Here is a 14993-nt window from a genome sequence, read left to right as displayed (position 1 = left end):
GTTACAAGCAATATCCAGGCAGGCAGTTAAGTAGTTACAGAAAATCTAGCCTATGAATGTTAGGTGCACTACTCAAGCATATTGTAGAAGTAGTTGGTAAAGGAATGTATTTTGTCAATTAGAATCTCATACCAAGATAAATAGCGCTCCCTAACTTAATACAAACAAGTTTGTTTTCTTGTAAAACAATGTTAAAGCCTGGTTTTATTTTCCCTGCAAACACTGCCAACAAAAAAGTGTAGCTGTTACCAAGTGGCTGTTTTTATGTTTAATTCAGGCTAGTAAGCTGAGAATTTCAACCTGCTTTTGATTGGCAATTTCAGTGCTAACAGGGCATGCCACTGTTTGCTGCCCTTTTTCAGCCGATTATGAGAAGAACATTCTGCTTCCATGGTAATTGTTTCTGGTTAGTAACCTATTGATAGTCACACTGATGATTTTGGTTGTGTAGAGTGTGTGTATTCCCTTCAGCATCAAATTCACCTTTTCTGTACACATCATAATCCAGGGGAACAAAACAGCATCCTACCTTGGGATGAAGAAACGAACCTGTTGAATGAATGCCATTAATATCAAGCCATGAGTGTTCTGTTGCATGTAATAGTCCGAGTATTTACAGATGCTTTTGTGCGTAGTTTATGAGCTCTGTGTGGGTGGGTGTGAGAGTGTGTGCACAGACCACAGAGAAACGATTGGCATCTTCAGTGCATTTATTACAAACGGTCTTAGGAAGGCACACACCTGTTACTGCATACCACAGATAAGCAGCAAGCCAAAACGTCTCTCTGCATGCTAGCATGCTTAGGTGCAATATTGTGGGAAATAGGGAACTGATATTTTAAGTATAGGATTAATGTTCTGGGGGTGGGGGTTGGTGTTTGTTTGTTTTGGTTTTTTTTTCCCCTTCTTTTTTTGTAAAAGTTTTTTTTTAATTATTGTTGCCTTTTTGTACTAAACCAGCTGCAAGAAAGTGAGCAAATGTTGAAGTGTGACTGCAGTATATATTTTGTGGAATATCTTGTACAGCTTAATGTGCAATAAAAAAAAGTTACATCTGTCTTCAGTGTATAGTTTCTGGCATTCAAGCCTTCAAACCCAAATGCGGGGGGGGGGATTATACTCAGTGGAGCAAAACTAAGAAATCAAAGAATGTCTATTTGTTTGTTTAGGATTTGTTTAGGATACAAAACCAAGCTACTACCATCTTCTTTTACAAAATGGCCCCAATTGAAAAATATCAGGTTTTTCATTCTGTTGAAAGTATAACTTCCCAATCTTGGGCATACTGTAGAAAAACACACCAGCCCTGTTGGCATGAGATGGCCTACACAGGGAACATGTCGGAAAGAGGTTGGAATCAGGATAGCTGGCCCTGACTTACATCAGTTCACTAGAGCTTGTGAACAGGCCCTATATGCATACAAATAGTACTCACATTGGCATGGCGGCCATGGCCAGTTCCAGGTCACTCATTCAGCTTTTACACACTTCGGATCTGTTCACAAATTCTGTTGAGTGCTTGTAGCTCGTAGGTGAGATCAGAGGGTGCTATTCCAACACTCCTCCATACCTTCCCATTTCATGCCATGCCGCATGAACAGGACTATGGCTGTAAATAATACTTTATGGTGTTTTAAAGCTACACAGACAAGTGATAGACGGAAGCAGCATGTAGAAAACTGGCTAGAAACCTCTTTGCTGTCCTGAAAGAACGTGACTGTTCTGCTTGAAGCATTTTCCCCAAACAATTCCATTTATGTACACTTGACCTTGAAAGAGAAAACAAGAAATCCTACACAGCATTTCCCTTTAAAAAATTATTGATTGACAGTGTATTTTAAATTCTCACGATTAAAAAAACAGAATAACAGGACTGCCCCACATTCAGTTTTATAATTCTATCTGGCTTTCTAAGTCAGCTAGAAGTTTCATTATCTGGATAGGATACATTTAAAGGTGACATGAAATCAAACAGATTTTGCAATCTGAATTCATCATAAGCCTCCCCATGGAAACACCATATGGTCACTAGATAAAGCACAATGCTTGTGTTGAATGAGTTCTTTCCGAGTTCATTTTCAGCTAGAAAGCCCAACAGACTGATGATGCAGCATCTTTCTAAAAGGCTGATAATCAGCTGAGTTGATTTCACAATATAAAATGTGTCACACAAGCCTGTCTGCCTAACTTGTATAATGCTAATATTTCCTTTCTTTCTGGCAGTATATTGAGACGAGAAAAGCATCGTTTCCTTCTGAAGGGAAATGTTGTACAGTTTGGTCCTATAAACCTGCATTAGCTGCACTGTCTGCCATATGCAAACACTGTCCCCGCCTCTCTTCCCAATCCAGTGCACCGTGTGCATTCGGCTGCATACATGGAACACTTCCATGGCTAGGCTGCTCTGTTGCTTCAGTGGAAGAGACAGTTCTCCAGCTGCAGCCCCTGGCTGTCCAGAGCTGCCCCCTACACTGAAGTGAATGGGAAAGCCCATAGCTGGCAAGAGCTGGGATCGAAAGTGCTGAATAAACTTGCAGAAGGGCTTTCTGCTAGCCCCGTGGGATGTGAAACTTCTCTTCCCTCCCCTCAACAGTTGGCCCCCATGCCATATCACAAGTTGCTTCTGAAATTCCCCAGTATGCCATGGGGCAGTGCTGATGTCTAGGAAAAATAGAGTCTGAAGTCCCCTTAGACTCATGAAGCTAGTTTCATAGTCCTTAAGATCCTAGCCAACAAATTTCACAACATTCTGCAATGCTGGTTTCATATCTGTGGTGGTACAGAAGAAGAGACAACTTATCCCAAAGCATTCATTTGTAGTTTGCTCTTAGTCTTAAGATCAAACTAAGTCAGCTTACTTTAGAGTCAGCTGTTGGATCTTTTGGGCTCCACTGGGACTAAATTGGCTCCAGAACAAATTGAACTGGGCAACAGACAGGGCTGTAGTTAAAGTCAAATCTTTAACTGAATTCTAACTTTATAAAAGAAGAGCAGACAACTGAAGCGATGTACTCAAGAGACACCCCCATTTCAGTCTAGGTGAATTGCTTCCTTGGTCAGTATGGTGCTGCTACGCTGGGCTAATGCTCCAAGCTCTGAATATGTTTGCTTCCTGACAGTGGCTGCTGGCTACTGCTTAAGCTGTGCAGGCTTCATGTTTTTCAGACAGACTGCTCCTTGCGATAGCCACTGCAGGTATACATGCCTTTAGATAACATGTTAAACTAAGCAACCCCTAACCTGCTTGAAATGTAGGAAGAAGATAAGAAGCTTGGGCTGATATTATAATGAGCAACAGTGCCTTAGTTTAGACTATGAAACGTAAGTCGTAATAGTTAGGTCCCTCCCAGGTATAACCCCATTTCATTCAGTTTGCAATTGAGGAACTTGGAAAAGCGTTCAGCCCAAGTTCAAAATTGGATGGGGAAATGTTCTGATTAATGTAGTTTGGTCAAGATAGTAATTGCCCTCTTAATCCCGGATGTGGCTGCTCAAGCGATACCTTTTCTTAAACTGCTTCAATATTGGTGTGGAAGTTCACAAGTTTTCCATGTATGCAAATCTGTGGTTAATAATGGCTAGCCATCCTAATAACACTGAACTTTATTGGTTCCAGGTGTGTATATTTAAGTGTTGGATATAAGAGCTAGTACAACATTACTGATACATTATGAAGTTTTTCTTGTGCTGAACCTAGGGGGCCCAGTGCAACCCCAAGGAATGCAATCACAAATCCAGGAGCCATTGCAACCACAGCGCATGTTTCCTCCAGGGCAGTCAGCAAAGCCCTCGAGTTCCCTGCCACCGCGTCCACCTGGCCCTGCAACTCAGCCCTCACGTGCCCAGGCTCAAGGTCCTTCAAGTGCCGGGCTTCCAGCAGAAACAGAGACCGAGTCTTCACCAGCTCCACCACAGAAGCCTCAGTCACATCCCCAGCTGAAGTAAGACTTTTGCTTTCTTCTCCACACTCTCAGTATGTATTGATTCATTTTGCCAGGGAGTTTTGGGTATGACCTGTACAAATTCCTTGTGTGGTGGGAAACTGAAACTGTCCCCATTTCTAGTGGCATTTGCTTTAACCTGGAACAAAATTAGACACAGGCTGATCAATGCAGGAAGAGCTGAAAGGGCAACATTTCATGCAATACATGCATAATTCTGCTCATGAGGCCAGATCTGAGAATGTGTCATCTTATTTTGCCATCTCCAGCTCCTCAAAAGACACTGATTCATGCTTGGTTGTGCTGTCCAAAGACAGCTGTGCAGTTTAAAAAAAAAGGAAGCCTTATCTGCTTCAACTTTCAACCTTTTGCTACTCAGACAACAGAACTTCAGTTTTTTAAAAAAAGATCTAATGGCCTAGAGGGCCAGTGCAACCGTGCTAGTAGGGTTTTTCCCATCAAAATATTTTTCTGCGCTATCTGAACTTTTAATGCACAAGTCACACTCCATATCTAGAGTTGTACTTAACACATCCAAATCCTGCATTAGAGACACCCATAATCTGCACTTGGAAGAAGTTAAATATCATGTTATTTTAGTTACATACTTTTTGGTTCGGTTCCCCCCCCCCCCAATAATTGCCTGTGTTGGTTTTCTTATTCAGAGCTAAAAAGCACACAAATGTATTTTTTTTGTATTTTCATTAGTGAATAATAGCAAATAAAAAACAATAGATCAGTATAATAATCCAAATAAGCAAATGCTAGGATACAAGCTGTCTTTAAAAGAAATGTAACAAGCCTTGCTGACAGTAATACTAATAAAGAATAAGAGGGAAACAGAATGGTCTCACATATATTTTATTTATGAAAGAATAGTCTTCCATAGGCAGAAGGATGCTCTGTGTGTTGAATGAAAAGATGCCATGTTACCATAAATAGGTCTTGTTCTAGAATACAATTAACTAGTCTTCTTTGATGAGTAAATTTTTCAGATAGAAAAATTTCGCCAAACCCTACCTAACCATTCTGATGTTGTGAAACCCTTTACCAGTTTCCAATATTTTGTTGCCTCCATGCTGGCAGCTGCCAAGAGAAGCAGTACGAGATCTTTGTGAAGGAGTTTTGTTTATAATCAGCATTAAAAACTGATAGCAACACCAGCACAAGGTCTCCATCATCATACCCACGTAACCTGCTTTGAGAACTTATGCATTGAAAAGAGTTCTATAAATAGAAATCATCCTAAAGACAAGCCTCCTGTACTTCCTGTCTTCTAGGCACTCTAACCATAAGGAATTCCTAAATGGCTGCAGGTAGCCAATGACAGAAAGAGAGAGAGAGAAGAATTATCCATGAGGACTGTTGAGATAACCAAATAATCTGGGGACACCATTAGCCATCCCAGTGCTGCTGCAGCTTCTAAGGTTCAAGGAGAAATCACCTACACATCTCATTTTCTTTTCCGAGGGCAAAAAAGTTGTTTGCTTGGAATTCTTAGAAAGAAATGTCTTTGGCTGAGGTTAGATGGCACACTTTGCACAGATGTGTAGTGTACGCAGCCATATCTATAAAGATACTGAGGCTGTGCTCATGAGCAGCCCTAACTAGGTTAGGGCAGCCCTACCTGGGAAGGGGCAGCTCATGTGCACCACTGGAATCAAGGCCGATCCCGGTGCTGCTTCCGTGGCAAGCCTGACTTTTTAACCCGGGCTTTTACCTGGGTTAGAGAGTGCAAGCAAGCCGGGATCATGTGCATACACTGAGTCGGGCATCTATTGCACCCGACTCATGGGGAAATCCCTTAAGGCACCACACTTATTGCTCTGTGCCCTGTGTGATTCCTGCTGGCCAGGAAAATGAATCCCGGCTTCCAGCGATCCACACTGCTCAGAGCAGATTGGGTGGGTGTGTGCCAGTATGCCAAAGAGGACTGCAATGATTGTTGGGGGGGGGGGGGAGGTAGGTCCATCCCTGCCTCCCCCCCCGCCTTCCCCACCCCTATTTTGGTCATGAGAATGACTTTTTTTTAATATCTCTCCTTCCACCTACTACTACAAATACCACTTTTCAAGAAAAGGTCTCAAAGCAGTTTAGACAGACAAGGTAGTTCTCTGTCCCAACATGCTCACGGGGGTGGGGGGACAGAAAACCCATAATGTAGACACCAGCAACAACCACTGGAGGGATGCTGAACCGGGGTTGTATAGGGCCAGTTGCTCTCCCACTGCTAAATATAAGAGAATCACCACTTTAAAAGGTGCCTATTTGCTGAAGAGGGGGAGAGGACAGAATAAGAACAATGGAAGCTCAGTTAGCAGGGGTTAACTGCTAACTATAGGAGATGTTTCCATTTTGTCATGTGGCCAGGTCTCAGCTTTACACTACCTGACCAAGCCAGGCATCCTCACATCCTTCAGTATCCAAGGACAGTCCTTAATTACACAGATCATTGAATCCAAAGTCAATGGGCAAGGAATGTGGCATTCCAATATACAAACCAACCAAATCTTTGTGATGACAGACTAACCAACTATCCATGTAAACCAGACTAAAACTAAACTAAATTAGAAACTTATTTAAATATTATTTAACCTGTATGGTACCTATATTTTTCTCCCCATGAAGCAAATGGCAAAGGAGGAGAGGTTTAAATCAGGAAAAAAGAATGGCCAAAAAGGGTTAACCCCCATGCTTCCAAGACAAAAAAGAGGAGGGATTCCCAAGGGTGCAGAATAAATATTGATCAATGATTTATTCAATAATTCCTGATGCATTTTGAGCATAAAATGCTCTTCTTCAGAGGTAATTGCTAATATCTTGCTGGGGATTATATCCCACACCAGCAGGCTTATCTCATATTCCTACTGGGCACTTTCCAGATTAGACCCTGCAACGGGGTCAGGATGTATCTCAGAAGTGTGCTTCCACACTTCCTGCGTTGTGACACCGCACTCCCAACGTGGACAGCAGAGTGCCGTTCACATTGCCAATGCCTTGTCTCAAATTTGATCGCTGCAATATAGAGCTAGGATGCCATATATCTGGCATAAGAAAGTTGCTGGTTTTTTGGGTTGTTAGTTGCTGTGAGACCAGGGGCATATCTAGGGTAGAGCAGGCAGGGCACATGCCCCGGGCGCCACTTGAAGGGGGCGCCATTTTTTAAAATTAATTTTTTTTAAATGGCTGCCAAAAACAAAATGGCCACCGTGCATGCTCAAATGGCCTCTGTGAGACCTTAGGCCATGCCAGGCCTCACAGAGGCCATTTGAGCATGCGCTGCAGCCATTTTGTTTTCAGTGGCCATTTTTTTTAAAAAAAAATTTTAATGGACACCGCACATGCTCAAATGGTCCCTGTGAGACCCTAGAGGCCAGTGGGGGGAAGGGAACCTTTGCAGACCCCCCCCATGGCCTTTAGGAAGCCCTCCGAAGGGGCTACATATTCAGATATGTGACTTGTATGTGACCTTCAGACTTGTATTTTTCAGCTGATATTGTGGTAAAGTTATCTGAAAGATGGGTTTCAGATGTCGGACAGGGGGCGCAATTTCAGTGCTTGCCCTAGGCGCTATTTTCCCTAGATACACCTCTGTGCAAGACTGCTTCCCCTGCTGTTTACGTTTTCAATGCCACTTGCCTAAACAACGGCATTATGCTGCTGTTGAGCAGCTAGTCTGGAAAGTGCCCTGGTGTGGGATATAATCCCCAGAAAGATAAGAGAACGTACAATTGCCTCTGAAGAAGAGCATTTTATGCTCAAAACACATCAAACAATATTGAATAAACCATGTATCAATACTCATTCAGCACCCTTGGGAATCTCCCCCGCCCCACTCCCAGCAGCCCTTCCTTTTTCTTTTCTTTTCTTTTTTTGTTGGTCTTGGCTTTTTGGTGCTGTGTCATTTTCCTCCCCACACTTTCTTTTCTCATTCACTCCATTTTCCCCAGTGCCATAGTTTGAATCTGAAGCCACGCCTGCAGCTGCTTTTACATTTTTAAAAAATCTGCAGGACATCCTATCCATTGATTGTTTCCTAAGTAACGGTCAAACTGTTTGTGACATTAAAGTGTTAATAGCCCAGAGAGCCTTAGTTTTTCTTTAGTCAACAGGAGCCAAATCAAGGGCTTCCGTAGATCAGGAGGTATATATGGGGGTTTAACCACACCCTTCAGTCCAATCCATAGGGACCCTGGTCTGTCAATTTATCCTGGAGAAAGAGCTTCCATTGACTCCAGCAGACATTTCTTGCAGGGCAAATTGTCAGACTGAGACCACAGAGAGGAATTGGGTTAAAGCTCTCCTAACCCCACTGCAATGGCCCTAGTCTGTTGGGGACCCAATCCAGCTGCTGTTGACGAAAGAAAAACTGAGCTCACCACACATGTCATTTGGCCCTAATTTATCCCTAATGAGATGGAACACACAGAGTCAAAGATGGAGAGGGACCAGCCTAGCAACAGAATCCCTAAATGAATATTATTTCCCAGTCTCTCATTGTTTTATAACCAGTTCGCCTGGACAAAAAATCCTTTAAAAAAAAAAAAAAAGAGGAAAGCATCCAGACTATCTAGTCATGACTAAGCACCATTGAAATTAATGTGGAAAGTTAAAGTAAAGTGCCGTCGAGTCGGTGTCGACTCCTGGCAACCACAGAGCCCTGTGGTTGTCTTTGGTAGAATAGAGGAGGGGTTTACCAGTCATGACTTCATTTCAAAGAGTGGTGACGAATTTCGTCTGGATGCTGCACATACAAGATAATGATTTATCTGGTTCCAGATTAATGACTATAAATTACCATCTGAAAGTTTAACTATAGTGGAACATTGAACCAGAAGCATTCTTATGGAAACAGAAAACCTTTCAGTTTCCCCATTTATTAATTCCTTTGCTTTCAGATGGAATCCAAACTTGCATTATTCAAATTCAGCCTTTTTAAAAAGTCTATATTTACCTCCCAAGCCTAAACAACTAAGTCAATGTGCAGTGAATGCCCTTGGAAGTGCCACCATCATGTTGTGGCTTGGGATATTGCCCTCCCAAGGAGGATAAGTGTGTCCCATTCTAACCATATCTTTTCTAGCATGGCACATTTCTAAGCACTTAAAAACATGATTATTTTGATGTGCCATCGTGCTTTCCTGTAGGGCTCTTTGCCTGAATCAGAGACTTATTCCATTTCTTAATTCAATTTCCAGGGAAGGGGAGAGAGAGAGAAACACCAAATTGCCAATAGGATTAACTGTACCCTCTGCATTGGCATGTACGTGCCTTGCATCCTCACCCACATGCTCTTGCTCAACATGTGCATGCAAGTTATCAGCCTGTGAATAAATATTTAATTAGGCCATTTATTTTTGTGTTACTAATCAAATGAAGTCCTACTTTGCGTTACCACCCCCTCCTTTCAGTGAATATCAAACACAAGCACAATTGAAATAAAAGACCCAAAACTGCTTGCTCTGACTTTCAACAAAAGGTGTGAATTGAAAGCAGCTTAGAATATGCATTGTCGCCTCATGCTTAGGCATGGTATAGGAAGTACACCCTTACAGCCCTTTCCTTCCACCAGCTTTAGAAGTTATTGGATAAATAAGACATTAGACTTTTTGCTACTAGAAGTTCAGTCCAGTCTTGCTGAGTTAAGAGAAGGTTGAGGACTACAGAACTAAAGGGAATGTTTTGGGGTGCTATCCGGAATCATTAAAGCCAACAGCTATTTGCTCTTGACTACAATCTGGATTTGGGTTCAGTCCAGAGAAAACTAAAGATGTTTGGCTCAGATCCTAATCATGCTAGGAAGTGAGTTCTCTTGATCTTAGTCGAACTTACCTTTGAGTTCCTTTTGCGCCTCATATTCCCATCAAAACTAATGTGAGTTAGGCATTAAACTAGGGCTCCAGGACTGCAATCAGTAGGGTTTATTTCCCTCTATACATGATTATGTCAAGTCCCATTCTGGGACTAGGCTAGAAGATCCAGAATGGAACATTGAGCACACTGATCCAGAACTCCATGTGTGCTCTGATGCACAATACATGTGAATTTCTGTTGCACTCCCCCATGTATCACACTATATTGTGTAGCATAGGGGCAAGGGTCCTGCAGGATCATGCATATGCTGCTGAAGACATATCAGTCTGATTAACTCTGACGGAGTCCACTGCCCCAAATAGGTGTTCAGAGCTACAATGCTGACTGGGAAAAGAGAGTTAGCAGCGGGCGGGGTGTGTGTGTGTGTCTCCTGTTCCCATTACATGAAATTAGAAATGGAATTCCCAAGGGTGGCTTCATCTGTAACTAACAATAAACAGTATTGATACATATTCTATAGATTCTTCCAACATGCAAACAATATTGTGGGTTTTGTGTTTTTGTGTGGGTTTCTTTTTTTGTCTTGCAGCAAATCACAGTCTCTGACCAATGCCTTCAGCTTCACAGAATCGTCCTTCTTCCGATCATCTGTGAATGAGGATGAAGCAAAAGCAGAAACGATCCGAAACTTGAGGAAATCCTTTGCCAGTCTCTTTTCAGATTAGCCATATAGGGCTTAGTTTTGTGTGTCTGTAATGCGTTGGAAAGTCTACTGTGAACATTGTCTTGCAAACATAAATTCCTTGTGAATGATCCTCCTTTGTTGTTTCCAATGTTGTATTAAGCAATATGTTGAAATCTTTAAAAAGAGACTGCAATGAGATACAATTCAGGTATTCCATATTTAAAAATCAACTTTTAAAAAAGCCAAGAGGAAAAGCTATACAGCAGAATGCTTAAAGTCCTCGTCAACTGTGATATTGTGGCCTTACTGTTTAATGCACTAGATCATTTGCCTTGGACTCTCCTTTGTGAAATCATTATAGCCATACTTCATTATGTTGTGAGTTTTTCCTCCCTGTACTTAACTCCAGTACTCAATCCCCTGCATGTCTGTTTGTTTTAGGTGTTTTGTTCTGCAAGTGTACAGTCTTTTAAACCTCCTTTCTTGCCACAGATCTTCACACTGGTGTTTCCCATCAGCCTTCTTTCACCTAAAGCCATTTTCTTCCTTTAGCAAGCTTTCCATCACTTGAATGTAGCATTCTGATGTGCTGTTCAAAACAAACCCTAAGATGAACCAATGTTATAGAGCGATGTATCTATACTTATTGTATCCTTACTTGTACAACTATTAACTCTTGTACAACTCAACTCAAATTGTACAACTCAACTATTGTACAACTATTCACTCTTGTGAACTTTGATTTGTAAATTACCATGCATGACCTCATGTTACCCATACTTCCATGTAACCTTCTAATAAATGCAGAGCGCTATGCCTGGCTGTAAGCAATCTTCTGCAGGGTGTGTATTCACAGTGGTATTGATTTTTCTAACACACAGCCAGAACAAGTTCCAAAGCATTATTGCTCTTGCTTCCCTTATTTCAAAACAGCCTCACATCTATCCACCAGAAAGAACTTATCTCTGCAGCAGAATGCATGTCAGAAACCCTTCTAAATGATGCATTTGAGAACTGACCCTGTAAATGGAGATCACAGGAGCATAGAATTACCTATAGTGAATCTGAATATACTCTACAGTTAAAGAGTTGAATATTTGCCTATGGAAATGCATATCCATTTCTATGGACTATGGAAATGATTGCACTCAGCATGGGATTATAGAACATGAGATGCCCATTAGTCCAGGCTATACTGAAGCACCTTACTGACAAATCCTAATTTGCCTGTTCACAGATGGAGAAAGGTCCATTCTCTGCAAAACTGAAATCTTTTCAGTTTCTCGACCGTTGAGATCGTGGATGTCACTGTCCTGTCATATGATATGGCAGATTTATACAAGGTATGCCCCACCAAGCCAAATGCAGCCTGTGATCAGCAGGGCTTGCTTGCTAATGAGGCCAAGTGAGATTATTGCTTCAGGTGGCAGATTCAAACTGCACCAACCTGACACCTCTAGTTGCCTCCTCTGGCCTGCTGCTCCATCATTTGGTAGTGGTGCATGTGTGTCAACTACCCTCACTGCCCTCCTCCTCCTCCTCCTCCTCCTCCTCCATCCTGCTTGACCCACTCTGCCTTTTCAAAGCCCTGCTCATCTGCCTTTTCAAAAGGCAGAGTGGGAAAACAAAGAGGTGGGAATTGTCTTTAAGTCAGCAGGATGCAAATCAGGAGAGGTGGCTTCTATTACCACAAGTTAAGGGGAATTGGGAAGTAAATACAGGATTAGGGGGCAGAAACAGGGTGGGAAGAAATTGGCAGGGTTTGAGGGAAGATTGGGTGAGGGGAGGAATCAGCATGCAGTCTGCTCTGCACACTGCAGAACTACAGAGGGGATTGGAGTGAGGAGAATCAGCATAAGGGAAATACTTGTGCAGTGTGCTCCAAGTGTTACAGTGATGCGAGGGGGGGGAATGGATCACCAAGAAGTGGGGGGGGCACCCTGGCCTGGTGAAAAGGTAAGAGCAGCCATCATGTGTTCAGCACGTGTGCTTGGTGGGCTTTTCCCTCTGTGTAAATTCTTCTAGGTACATGGTAACATGTAGCTCCATGAATCAGAGGATATATTTCCATGATCCCATGGAGGCAACAAATAAGGGCCATTGTTCCATGAATTGCAATAAATTGTATATGGACATGTGAACTATCTCAAGTTTGTGGGTAAATGTTAAGAGCATCTGTCACACAGAGATACCATCAGCTCTCATGCAGAGGTTCCAAAATGGGACATTCATCTTTATTTATTTTATTAAAATATGTATACTCCACCTTCCTGATTGAAGAAGATCCCCTCCCAAGATGGCTAATCTTGCTTTAATATGTATACTGTTCAACCCAGTCGTCACTAGACAACTGCCAAACATGGGCAGTAGCACTTTCTGAAGTTTGGTCTCATAGGAAGCTCTATCTGACTATTCTTTACACAGAAGCCTTCACACATAACTACACTACAGCAAGTCTGATCGAGACACTAGTATGCAGCACATTTATCCAGCCTTAGGTTTTCCCTGGTGTCATATTAAGATTTACATTATTAGTTGTTTCTTTTTTAAAAAGCAGGGATCTGTTGCTTCCACTAAAAGTTTACTTACTTTAAAATTAATTTGTTTTTTTAAAGGAGAGAGGAGTATGTCAGCAGAGTGATCTAGACATATGCAATGTCAATAGTTGCCAAATTCTTTTCATTTTAATGTATCTGAACAGAGAATGGCTTCAGTGTGCCACCCACATAATTAGGGCATCAAAATTGCATTATAGTATCACAAGATACTTATTAAGAGTATCCAGCGATGCAAATTCCACACTAGCTCCACTTCCCTATCTGACTCTAAGATAGTAAAGAGAAGTGCCAGGAACAATAGAGAGGAAGATCTCTGCACTCTGAAGATTAGAGTTGCCAAAAAACTAAAATCCAAAAAAACCCCTAGCTTTAGTTTATTCATGGAAGATCTATACTTATGTATTTGTACAGAGCAATTTCACCTCATACTGAAAGGGAAACTGAAGCTAACTGTATTAAATTCTGCTCTGAAACTGATCCACAAAATGTTCTTGTGATTTCTGGCATGCTGATGATGTCATTGATGTATACTGTAAGCCTTAAGGCATAAGAGCCAACTTATAAATTACAGAGATACCATCGGCTCTCATGCAGAAGTACCAAGATGGGACATTCATCTTTATATATTATTTTATTAAAATATCTATACCCCACCTTGCTGATTTAAGATTCTTCCCTCCCAGGGTTGCTAAGAGTCAAGTTAAACAATCACCTCTCGCTTTTATGTTATACTGTTCAGCACAGTAGTCATCAGACACACACAGGCACAGTAGCACTTCTTGAAGTTCCCTCTCATAGGAAAGAAGCTGATCATTTTTTCCTTTCAATATATCAAATCACTGAAGTGTATTCAATATGACAGAACTGAATTGAATTGACAACATTAAACTGGAATCAACAGCTGAGTTCAAATCCTAGGTTTATGATCCTGGGTAAATGTCCAGTTGGTGTGGACTGGGAAGTTTTTTTGCAGTCACATGACACATGCAGTGGCAGTGCATGCCTGCTGGAAATCCCAGATTTTGGGTAAATGGGCATTTATTTTGATTGTGTGAACGGGCCCTCTGTATCAAGCTCCCTTATCAGCCACTGGATGAAGATTGGGGTGTTTGTGCAAGTATGCTCTCTCTCCTGTATTGTAGGCAGTATTATTGTAGAAAGTTCATGGCTCTCTGCCATCAACTCTTATAATAATCTTGAGCTACAGAAAGTGTAGCCTACTGAACTGTTCTTGCCAACAGTAGAAAGTTTACATACCTAATAGTAATTTCAAAATGTAATCTTTCCCCCCCAGCTTATTGGTTTCAGTTTTGCTTTTGCTGCAATGCCAAAAGAGTGAGTGATTTCTTGATTCCAAGCCTATGTTGACTGGATTTATGTATTTATTTATTATTTAAAATATTTCTATACCACCCAAAATGTGTGTGATGATGAGATAAAATCAGAAATAATAAATAACAATAGCATGGGCTGCAGAGAGCTGGTCTTGTGGTAGCAGGTATGCATTGTTCTCTTTGCTAAGCAGGGTTTGCATTTGAATGGGAGACTACATGTGAGGACTGTAAGATATTCCCCTTAGGGCCGCTCTGGGAAGAGCTTCTGCATGCTTGCATGCAGGAGGTTCCAAGTTCCCTCCCTGGCATCGCCAAGATATAGGGCTGACAGAGACTCCTGCCCTGGAGAAGCCGCTACCAGTCTGTGTAGACAATACTGAGCAAGATGGACCCATGGTATGGTGGTAGAAGGCAGCTTCCTATGCTCCTATGTAACAGCAACCTGAAAAACATAAAGCTTTCAAATACTTGAACACCATTATCCAGTGAGCTTTTTGGTATATGGAGCACAAAGTACATCCAGCTGTAACGCGTTTCCATAACACACTACCTAAACTGGGGCAAATTATAATTGTTAACATCACTTTGAGGTTAGCCACAGAAATGGTTAGCAATTGTGACAGGGCAATTATTATCAACTAGCTGATTCAGGCGCCGAGCC

At 41.8% G+C, this 14993-nt stretch overlaps 1 protein-coding gene across 1 annotated transcript in view; it reads left to right on the top strand.

Annotated features, from left to right (window-relative positions):
* The window catches only part of SYN2 (synapsin II), a 354597-nt gene extending 343326 nt beyond the window's left edge, over nt 1-11271 (top strand). Inside the window, exons 12-13 of the mRNA XM_053292837.1 lie at nt 3698-3941; nt 10345-11271. Coding sequence (XP_053148812.1) covers nt 3698-3941; nt 10345-10480 — 380 coding nt within the window. The 3' untranslated portion in view covers nt 10481-11271. The remainder of the gene's footprint in view (nt 1-3697; nt 3942-10344) is intronic.
* The last annotated feature ends 3722 nt before the right edge of the window (nt 11272-14993 follow it).

This window comes from Hemicordylus capensis, chromosome 2 (assembly GCF_027244095.1).
Source record: "Hemicordylus capensis ecotype Gifberg chromosome 2, rHemCap1.1.pri, whole genome shotgun sequence".
Classification (NCBI taxonomy): Eukaryota; Metazoa; Chordata; class Lepidosauria; order Squamata; family Cordylidae; genus Hemicordylus; species Hemicordylus capensis.
This window is presented reverse-complemented; position numbering and strand designations above follow the sequence as displayed.